At 36.2% G+C, this 11,823-nt stretch overlaps 2 gene segments (V, D, J or C); both read right to left on the bottom strand.

Annotated features, from left to right (window-relative positions):
- Window positions 1–529: 529 nt before the first annotated feature.
- On the bottom strand, window positions 530–4,386 carry LOC109099059. The segment is given in 2 exon segments: window positions 530–825; window positions 4,356–4,386. Coding segments are annotated over 2 exon segments (327 nt in total).
- A 3,898-nt stretch (window positions 4,387–8,284) lies between these two features.
- LOC109113462 lies at window positions 8,285–9,171 on the bottom strand. The segment is given in 2 exon segments: window positions 8,285–8,988; window positions 9,078–9,171. Coding segments are annotated over 2 exon segments (369 nt in total).
- Window positions 9,172–11,823: the final 2,652 nt, after the last annotated feature.

Below are 11,823 nucleotides of genomic sequence, written 5' to 3'. Positions count from 1 at the left end.
TTTAATTTCAAAGAAACTAAAAAGCGCTAAAAGGGAATTAAATATGAAAAGTTTATGAGGCAGAAGGTACATTTCAATTTGCATAGCCCATCCTACAACTGATTTTACATAAAAACTCAAACCCCAAACATGGACTCATCCTGCTCATTATAATCAACATTAATCACTTTATTGCCCTCTTTAAAGGGAGATTAGTGTTTCTTTTACTGTAGAAAATTATCATGCACTTTAAAGCAGAGCTGTTATGATCAAAATATTGAGTTTGAGTCAAAAAAATTAGCAAATTATTTTCAGATTTATTTAACAGATGCTTACATATGGCAAACTGTACAGGTTTTGTGTATTGCTCATTGATCAACCCTCCAGGCTTTAAATCTATGATATTTATGATGTACCTTAATTAGCCCAGAGTTTTATACATTTGTATGAATGTAAAAGTAATTTGTTGAATTGTGGGAAAGTTTGCAATTGCTTCAGTGATCTGATGCATGAATAGTTTTTGTTCAGTCCTTTTGTGTGACTGTGACTCTCATGCACAGTAATTAACAGCTGTGTCTTCAGTCTTCAGGCTTTTCACCTCTAAATACAGCATGTCTTTGCTGGTGTCTGTGGTGATGGAGAACTGGCCCTGTAGAGACTGAGCATAATATACAGTTGAGCCAGCTATACCCCCAATCCACTCCAGTCCTTTCCCTGGTTTCTGATGGATCCAGTGCATCCAGTAGCTGCTCATTGAGAAACCAGACAGAGTGCAGGACAGAGTCGATGATTCTTCAGGTTTTTTCACCACAGAATCTGAGGAGGTCAAAGACTGACCACTAACAGCTGAAAAACACACAAAAAAAATAATAATGTTAGACAATTTAAAAGAAAGAAATGACAATAATAATATGGAGAACTGAAATTATTCTCACTTGAAATAATCATCAGAAAAATTCCAAACCATTTCATTTCCATTATCAACCTAAAACTGTCAAATGAAGACAATAACAAGACACTGCAGCTAGACACTGACTGAGGATTCACTTTATAACAGAGTGCTTTGAGAGTCTGAGTGACACTGATCCTTCCTACAAAATCATTTGCTTATTTAAAGGCATGCATGTACAGTATGTATTTTATATTTGCATTAGAATTAACCTGAAATTTAGAAAGAGAGAGAAAATCTGTGCTGTATTGTTTTTTTTTTTTTTAATTTAATTTTTTTTCTAGCTTATTGAACAACAGCCACAGTGTCTCAAAGATAAAAAAAAGAAATCTGTCTGTACTGTATATTGCTAATGGTTTGTGTTGATGTTTATGGTTGTTGTTTCTGAGTGTTAGTGTGATATCAGATAGTAGGTCTATTGACAATCAGGCATCTGGTGAATGGGTGCCAGTTTGAGGTCCTTTCTAAAGGTCTGTGAGGAGGATGGAGTGAAACGTGTTACTATTTCATGTTTAGACTGACAGTAGTGGAGTTGAGGTAGATCATTGTGTTGTTGCTGAGCACTGACAGAGCATGAGGCTCTGTATGAGAGAGTTTTTAGTAGGGCAGGGAGACCTCAGTTTTACTTACAAATAAAATTTGTATTCATGTAAAGCAAGATCAAATTTGTGTAAGTCACGCACTTTTGGGGGTGATGTTAGATCACATTAAAAATTAAAATTTGGATGAAAGATTTATATAAATTTTACTGTAAAAATGTAAAAAAAAAAAAAAATTAATTTTTACTGTAAATTAAGTGTAACGGTAGCAGAGGGTTAGTGTAATGCTGGGGCAGTGAAAGTGAGGTTGGGCAGATCCAAATAAACAGGAAACAAAGAACACAAGGGAAACACAGGGGTATAAATACAGGGGCGCAGGGAACCAAGGAGCAAACAGAAACAGAAAAACAAAAGGAAATAGAAACGCTTCAATATAAAAGTCATGAAACACAAAACATGGGGAATACAAACCGGGATCATGACAGTTAGTAAAGTAAATAACAAAATTATAATGACAATCTACAGTAAACTCATTGCTTTGAGTGGTCATGAATATGTTGAGCTGATTTTAGATACAAATTAGAAGGTATCAGAAAAAATAGACAATTATAATTATGATATAACAGTCACAGAACAACTACTTATACTTCATAATCATGATAAGAGCAATTATATTATTCATACCCTAATAACTGGTCTTTTTTCACTGTAGTTGTTCTCAGTACTTGTAGAGCTGCTTCATCAGATGGAGTCACTGTGTCTGTCGAGCACAGTAATAAACAGCAGTGTCCTCTTCTCTCAGACTCTTGGCTTCAAAATACTGTGTACTCTGAGACACGTCCTCATTTATAGTGAAGTGATTTTAAATGGAGTCTGCATAAATAAGATATCAGAGCTAGAACTCCTGCCAGAGTTAATTCCCCCAATCCACTCCAGAGCTTTCCCTGGTTTCTGATGGATCCAGTGCATTGTGTGGTAATTGTGTTAAATCTTCAGAAACTGGTCATGTTTGTTAAGAATGAGACTCCCTCTTGTGGTGCTCTGCTGCTAAATAAGTCTGTATTAGTATATCAGCAGTGTATTTAATTTTATACAGTTTTTTAATATTAATATAATAGTTCTATTTGTTGTTTTAATAAAAACTAGGAACTTTTGCCTTTTTTTCATTACCACAAGAACTAGTAACTAATCATGTAAAATCATTTTCTAATTTCTTTTATTTGTCCACTAAAGGAATTATGATCAATAATACCCCAAAATAGTTATTTTTTCCACAGTTAGTTTGTATAGACAAGTACTATTGTTCTAGTTTACTGTTCTATAGTAGAACATCTGAGAGTTAAATAGCCCACAGTTCAGTGTAACGCTGTGGCCGTAGTAATGAGTGCACAATGGTAAAGATACAAAGTCTTTAATAAATCCACACAGGTGGCACATAGGAGAATGCTAGGAATCAGCAACCATGTATAACAAGATTGGAGAATGAACTAAGGAAAACTCAGGGCATAAATATACAGGGAAAGGAATCAAGGAAAACAGAAACAGGTGTGCTAATCAGAAACCATAGAAACTTACTAGAGAACTCAGGCAGGCATGACAAGAACAGAACACAGAGAAAACTAAACCAAAACAGAATGTGACATTTTTCACTCCCCCAGAAAGGCGCATCCTCGTGCCATAAATGAACAAAGTCCAACTGAGGGAGGGAGGGAGGGAGGGGACATATGGAGGAGGACATGGAGCAGGAGAAGAGCAGGAACTGAGAAATGAAGGAAGAAACCAGGGTGGTGAAGACGAGAGGAGCCAGGAGCAGGAGGAGCCAGATAGAGACCTAGAACCCAGTCATGTTCAGTTCAGTTCAGTTCATCTTTATTCATTTCCCAAAGGCAATTTGGTTGCAGCAAACAAGCATACACATAAAACAATGTCACACACACATACACGAAGAAAATTTACCTAGAATTTACCTAAAGAAGGAAACATGGTGGAGTCACAGAAGGAAGGATCCATGGTGGAGGCCTGGGAGGAGATCTGTCATTGGGATGATGGGCCTCGGTGGAGACGAGGGAGTATTTAGCCAGGGCAGAGCCAATGAGTCGGAGGGCTGAGGTGATGTCTTGGGCTCAGTGGCTGGAGGCAGAGAGAGGGGATTCTCTCACCAAAGCGCAGCTGGTGACTGGAAGGCCAGAGGCAAATCAGAGCGTCTGGATGTAGCTGACTGAGGATAAGCCAAGGGACTGACAAGAACCAGCGGGTTAGGGTTTATATATACAGGTAGAGTAATTAAGGTGAATAAAAAAAGTTGTGTGCCAAGATAATATAATCATAGATGTTTTTTTTTTTTGGAAACACATGTAATGGATTACAGTATAATAGTATAATTTTTGTCACATTGAACAACAATTACTATTTGCATTATTGTAAGTGTTAGGTTTAGGGTTGTGTTAGGTGTAGACATTAATGAAACTACTAGGATCCAGCTTGTCCTTAAAGCGCTTGTCTTTTTCTCCCCAACCCTGTTCTGCTCACAGGTGATCAGAGATGAGTGGATATATCATATATATGTACTATATATACACTATAGTGAGTGCCTCCCACTTTGTTGCAGTTTGGTGATTTTTGTAAAATAACTTCTGTTTTTGCTTTTCAAATAAATTAGTGGTTACAGGCTCATTTATTGGTAATAAATATTTAATTACAAATAATAATCAAACAATATTGGGCTTGTTTTTGAAGCTGCGATTGGTTATTTGTCCCATTATATGAGGTTATTTTGTCATTCATAATCATCTGATAGCCCCAACTCCTTCGCTACGTAATTAAAGCCGTGAAAGTTGAGTGCATGTAGTCAGGGGCGTAGCACCAAATTTTGGGCCCTGGGTACAAACCATCTTGCTGGGCCCCCGTACCAAATACCATAGTGATACACTGTAAAACCCGACAAGTAACTTAACTCAAACCGTTTGAGTAAACAGATATCCTTAAAAACATGACAAGTTGGGTTTACTCAAACCGTTTGAGGAAACAGATTGCCTTAAACCATTTAAGTTTTAAAACTTAACAGTTATGAGTACTCTGAACTTAATTCAGTTGAGTTCACTGAAAGAAGATATACTTTGCAATTAAGTAATTAAGTGATTAATTGAGTGATAATTGTGAATTAGTGATGAACAGCTGCTGTTAACAAACAGAATTGCTGAGGAAAAGAGAAACACAAGAACTACAACTGACTTCAGACACAGCCTTAGATAAAATAAACTGAAATAAAATACATTAAATCTCTCAAGATCTGATTAAACAACCCCACAAACAGCATCACCAGCTCCACTTATTAGTAAACCAGACTGACTTTATTTCTGTCAGACGTCTACAGAAGATCTGATTGAGAATTAACTAAGGTTTAGATGTTGATTTATTGTTTCATTTAAAGTAACCATGTTAGAGATCAGTGTTTGCTTTAGTTGGGCTCTTGACCCTTGATTTCTGTCTTAGTTTTTTCTTTGGCTGTTGTAATCATTTGTTGTAACTCAAAAGCCCAGAGAAAATATCATCAGGTGTTATACACACACTCGCACTCATTTATAAGCTGCTTTTATCCAAAACAACTTACAGTGCATTCAGGTTAGCATTTTTTTTTTTTGTATCTAACCTGTACCTAGATGTTGGTTGTTATACTGTGTATTGGTGATGATAATCATTGATTATTGAACTGTTTGAGGTCTAATCTCTGATGAAATAGGTGTTGTGTAATTAGTTGGATTGATTACAGTAAAAGTGATTCTAAGAGCCAGTGGTTCTGTGATAATCAGTTAATATAAAGAATTTTCCAAAGAGTTTGGTTTTCTGTGGTGTCACTTAGTCACACACAGACTTCAATAATCAGCATATGAACCTCAACAATGGTGACCATAAAAAAAAAACAATGCAGCAGAGCATGCTGGGAGCCATGGATGAGTTTTGTACTACAATAGTACCCAGTATGCATTGCAGCATGTTTTTTTTTTTTTTTGGAAGGTTTACCATTGTTGAGGTTCATATTCTGATTATTGATGTCTGTGTGTGACTAATTGACACAATAGGAGACCAAACTGTTTGGAAAGTCCTTTATATTAACTGATTATGAAAGAACCACTGACTTTTTGAATGGCTTTCATTGTAATCAACTGAGCTAACTATAGAACACCTATTTAGTAAGATTTTGAACTCTGAACAGCTTCATATTTGATGATTATCATCACCAATATGCTGTATAACAACCAATACCTGATCATATTTTCTTTGGATTTTTTGAGTTATAACAAACATGTTTCAAAAACACATGGTTACAACATCCAAAAAAAATTAATAATCTAAGACAGAAATCAAGGGTCAAGAGCCCAACTAAAGCAAACACTGATCTCTGACATGGTTACTTCAAATGAAACAATAAATCAACATCTAAACCTTAGTTAATTCTCAATCAGATCTTCTGTAGACGTCTGACAGAAATAAAGTCAGTCTGGTTACTAATAAGTGGAGCTGGTGATGCTGTTTGTTAACAGCAGCTGTTCATCACTAAAGCTCAATCAGCACTTAATTAATCACTTGATTACATAATTGCAAAGTTTTAAAACTTACATGGTTTAAGTAAAGGCAATCTGTTTACTCAAATGGTTTGAGTTACTGTGACTTGTCAGGTTTTACAGTGTACCAATGGCCTAAGTCTCTCATTTTCTTCTCTTTCCTCTTCAGCTCTGTCCTCCTGCTCCTAACTACCTTCTTCACTTTCCTTCTCATCAGTTATATGAATATCAACCTCATCTTCTATTTCAGCCTCTGCTACAAGAGGAAATAAGCAAAATGGGTACATTGTTATTGTACACATTTAAACTTTAAACTGTAATTTCATCCAAAAATGAAAATTCTGTCATCATTTACTCTCCCTCAAGTTGTTCCAAACCTGTATGACTTTCTTTCTTCTGCTGAACACAAAAGAAGATATTTTGAAGAAAGTCGGTAACCAAACGACTGATGGACCCCATTGACTTCCATAGTAGGAAAAAAAAAATACTATGGAAGTCAATGGGGACCAGCAACTGTTTAATTACCAACCTTCTTTAAAATAAATTTTTTTGTGTTTAGCAGAAGAAAGGAAAATCATACAGGTTTGGAACAACTTGAGGGAGAGTAAATGATGACAGAATTTTCATTTTTGGGTGGTGTATACCTTTAAAGTTTAAATGTGTACAATAACAATGTACCTATTTTGCCTTATTTCCTCTTAACATTTAAGCTCACCTTGTCTCACTGTCACTGCTTTCACCTGGCCATGATGAGGGGCCTGCTACTGCAGGGTCTGAAAATGAAATATATGGCTTCAAATGGTTGCTGAAATATCCTTTATTGTCACAATACCTTTTTTAAAGTGTAGGCTAAGTACAAGTTAATTGCTGATTATTTGTCTGTTTAAAATAAATGCAGACTATAGAATCACAGGGTACACTAACCGCCAAACTAGACATTCAGTTTTTGAATTACGTTTTAAAATAAGTCATTTTCAATCATTAAGATGTGCATTAAACTGAGAACAATCCTGTACTTAATGTAAGAGCGTGCGCGAACTAATTTGCATAACAATGCGGTAAAATAGGCGCTAACGATCTGTGTTTTCACGGGTGTTAGATTTTGATAATGGAGGGGAAATATACAGTGTTTTCATGTAAACTCCTGACTCTGGGGAGAACTGCAGCAGAAGAGGAGACCAGCTGCGCAGCTGCCTGGAGTGGCAGTGTGTTGAGCTCCCAGCTCCGCCTCCGTCTGCTTCTCACTCCCTGTTATTTACCAGGAAATATTGTTTGCTCGCTATGAAGGATGTGATACTATAAATTATTGATATATTATTCAAATAGAGTACGAACATAAATGTATGCTATTCTACCTGGAGTAGATATTTATGTTAAAACAATGTCAATGCTCGATGATGCATTTGGAGCTCACCTTTCTTTTCAAAAATCTGAGTGAGCAACTGCTTGCCCTCATTTGCCTTTCTCTCTTTAATATTCTTTTCTTTTCGTTTTTGAGCCCCGATTTTCCTTTCTTAAGGAAAGACATGACTCTTCCCCTGTCTTCCTAGTTCATATCACGGCTAACTCCAGCTCCTGTCTCATTAACTGATTCAATTTCACCGCAGGTCCGCAGCAGAAGCACCTGACCTGCGGGTCGTACCATTTACATTGATTCGAGAGGGGTGGTGGGGCCCTGCACAGCATGAAAATGACTTTTTTTATACCAAACCAGTGCCTAACTACAAGTTTAGTTTTGCACAGGAACTTTTTTATTTGTACATAAATGCTATACAAATGTTAGTGCATGTATTTGTTTGTACAGAAAACTGACTTCTAAGGGCCCCCGCCCCGCCTCGGGCCCTGGGTACCCTCGGTACCCTTTACCCCCCCAGTCCGACGCCCCTGCATGTAGTGTCCAACATTCCCACACTTTTTTTTTTTTTTTTTTTTTTTAGTTAAGTGAATCATCCAGGTATTTTAAGTGCAGTGTGAACACACTACTTGCACTGTTTATACTAAAAGTCAAAGAATAGTGCAAAAGTACGCAATTTGGGATGCACCTTCAGTCTAAGGTATGGCTACGCGAGACTACTGGGATATAAATGTTACCAACGTCTCCGTTTAAAACACCCTGAGAGGCAGAAACACTGATCAGTTTTTCATAGAGTAAAAAGATCAAGTAGCTGTAAAACGCTCGTCAGTCATTCATTGTACTGAGCTAAAAAAAAATAAAACATTGAACACAAAAATATAAACCGGTTTAGTCTCTATTTTGAAAATCTTCCAAACACATACAATCATAATCATTACCAAACAGGAAACAATTTGATGCATTTCAGCGTTAGCCTATAATGTTTAGTGTCTGTTGTTCTTATGTAAACATGCTCCTGTTCTTGCATTTTTTTAAACCCTTTTACAATATTCACTATAAAGACGGCATTTGGTCATGAATGGGTATACAGTAAATGTTCCATTTATCGGTTTATTGATTGTTCATTACAATTATTGTAATGTAATAATTAAGAGGATATTTGTGATCAGTAAAATAATGTAAAAAATTGTGAAGTTGTAGAGCTTCAGTAGCTTGTAGTTCAGTAATACAGGCAAATTAAAAATGATTTCTGATTACTGCATTGAGATTTTGTACAGTACTGTAGTTGTATTTGTCATTGTGGTTTTCTTGCACAATAATATACAGCAGTGTCTTCATTCTTCATATTATTCATCTGCAGATACATCTGTTTCTTGCTGTTGTCTCTGGAGATGGCGAAGCGTCCCTGAACAGACTGAGAGTAGTATTTAGAAACACTGCCATCTGAGATGTAAGCCAGCCACTCCAGACCTCCTCCTGCAGTCTGTCTGATCCAGGACATGGCATAGTCACTACTAAATCCAGAGACTGTACAGGTAAGTCTGTGAGATCCTCCAGGTTTAATGACCACTGACTCAGACTCAGTCAGTGTCTGACACCAACAGACTGAAAAAAACACAGTTCAACATTAACATGTAGTGTACATGAATAAGTAAACTTTTATAGTCTAACAGTTTATCAAGACCCCTTCTTACATTCTGTTAGAGCAAACATGAAGATAAAACCCAGTTTAGACACAATATCCATTGCCATGTTATAAAAAGAGGAAGCTGATGCAGCAAAGTCACAAACAAGTTTTGTGTCTGTAGATGAATAAAGTGGAGGCTTTTTAAAGAGACTAATGAAAAGCAAATTTGCATAGGGTTCCCACTAAAGGTACATTTACATTTCTGTGCCCTTATTAACCTCTGGAACCATGTCTGCCTTTAAATTTATTGTCTGTTACTTCTTGTTAACTAGCTCATAATAGTTGATAACTAATTAATTACAAATGTTGTTATTTAATCCAAATTCAGTTTTCTCAAATCACACAAAACATACAAATTGTTCAAAATATATAGTATATACACTCTGTCTCAGACACAAAGGTCTACATAGAGGTTCCTTTACTCATAATTGGAATGTTTTGTGTTTAAAACATGTTTTGGGTTCGAACCGTGATCATAGAGCTGAGATGGTTGAGTATTTCTGCATGCTTTAATGTTGAAGAATGAGACATGGGAAATATTTTTTCTGATTACAGTCTTAACTGTTTTTATTAATGTGTGGCATGAACAGTGTATGGTTTCTCCAAAGCACATTAAGTTTATGTACTGCATAGCAGCCTCTTGTGTTACTGGCAGAATGCACATTGCAATTTGCATAGCCCATCCTTCAGCTGATTTTACATTAAAAAAAAAAGTATAACCACAAACGGTAACCCTTTATAATAACGTTCAGTTATAAGTCATTTATAAATTATTAGTTAATGATGATCAGCAGCACAGACTTGTGTTCTGTGCGGAGTGTGTGGGATCTAATGATGAAGTGAACCGGTTTTACCTTCCACTGAAGCTCACATCAGGTGCACAGAGTTAAAGACTCCATGTGTGTCAGAGAAGACAGCTGTCTATTCCCTCACCAGTCAGCACTTACCCTGCAGTACGCACTACAAAGTGTTCAACACCTGTTATAGATTATGTGTAAACGCATGAATAAATCATTTACAAAGCTTTCTGCATCCCCTAATCTAAAGTGAAAACTATCCATCACTTGTAAATGTGTTACATATCATTTGTAGAACTTTTTTACCTGTTACAAATTATTTGTATATATGTATACAAGTCATTTATAACAAGTCATTTATAACACTTTATTTTTATGCATTTTTCTGTCACACAAATGTATACATTTCTCTATCAATATTTCTTCTATCACAAAATACCACCAAATATGTTATCTTAGGCTCAGACCTTTGCAACAATATGTATTTTGTCAAGATTATAAAAAGTTTTGATTCGAAAAGACTGCAATATATTTTGTAATGATAGTCCCCAATAAAAGATTTAGATTTTTCCATGCAACGCAATGTCTGATTTCAAAATGGTTTTCACAGGATGAATGTTGAGGTTTTAATTGGAGATTAGTGTGTAGTGTTAGAGTTGTTCAAAATATTGAGTTTGAGTCAAACAATAGCAAATTATTTTTTAGATTTATTTAGCAGATGCTTATGCATGTCAACTGTACAGGTTATGTATTTTGCTCATTGATCAACCTTCAAGGCTTTGAATCTATGATCATTATGATGTACCTTAATTAATCCAGACCTTTACTCTTTTTTATTTGAGAAACTGTTTATGAGAATTTAAATGTTTCAAACAACATTCTAAAAAAAGTTATTTGCTGAATTGTGGGGGAGCTTGCTATTGCTTCACTGATAACATTCAACAGTTTTTGCTCAGTTCTGCAGTCTTTTGTGTGACTGTGACTCTCGTGCACAATAATAAACAGCTGTGTCTTCAGTCTTCAGGCTATTCACATTTAAGTAGAGCATGTTTTTGCTGGTGTCTTTGGTGATGGAGAACTGGCCCTGTAGAGACTGAGCATAATATGTACTTGAGCCAGTATCTATACCCCCAATCCACTCCAGTCCTTTCCCTGGTTTCTGACGGATCCAGTGCATCCAGTAGCTGCTCATTGAGATTCCAGACACAGTGCAGGACAGAATCACTGATTTTCCAGGATTTTTCAACACAGAATCTGAGGAGGTCAAAGACTGACCACTAACAGCTGAAAAACACAAAAAAAGAATAATGTTAGACAATTTAAAAGAAAGAAATGACAATAATAATATGGAGAAGTAAAATTATTCTCACTTGAAATAATCATCAGAAAAACTCCAAACCATTTCATTTCCATTATCAACCTTAAACTGTCAAATGAAGACAATAACAAGACACTGCAGCTAGACACTGACTGAGGATTCACTTTATAACAGAGTGCTTTGAGAGTCTGAGTGACACTGATCCTTCCTACAAAATCATTTGCATATTTAAAGACGTGCAGGTATGTTATTTATAGCTGCAGTAGGAAGAACCTGCAACTCGGAGAGAGAAAAATTTAGTATACTACGTTTTGTTTATTTTTTCTTATTTTTTTCTCGTTGAATGAACAACAGTCACAGTGTCTCAAAGATGAAAGTTAGAAATCTGTCTGTACTGTATATTGCTAACGGTGTTGATGTTTATGGTTGTTGTTTCTGAGTGTTAGTGTGATATCAGCTAGTAGGTCTAATGACAATCAGGCATCTGGTGAATGGGTGCCAGTTTAAGGTCCTTTCTAAAGGTCTGTGAGGAGGATGTAGTGAAACCTGTTACTATTTCATGTTTAGACTGACAGTAGTGGAGTTGCAGTAGATCATTGTGTTGTTGCTGAGCACTGACAGAGCATGAGGCCGAAGGG

This window comes from Cyprinus carpio, chromosome A3 (genome assembly GCF_018340385.1).
Source record: "Cyprinus carpio isolate SPL01 chromosome A3, ASM1834038v1, whole genome shotgun sequence".
Taxonomy (NCBI): domain Eukaryota; kingdom Metazoa; phylum Chordata; class Actinopteri; order Cypriniformes; family Cyprinidae; genus Cyprinus; species Cyprinus carpio.
The sequence above is the reverse complement of the archived record's forward strand: the minus strand, read 5'-3'. Positions and strand labels throughout refer to the sequence as shown.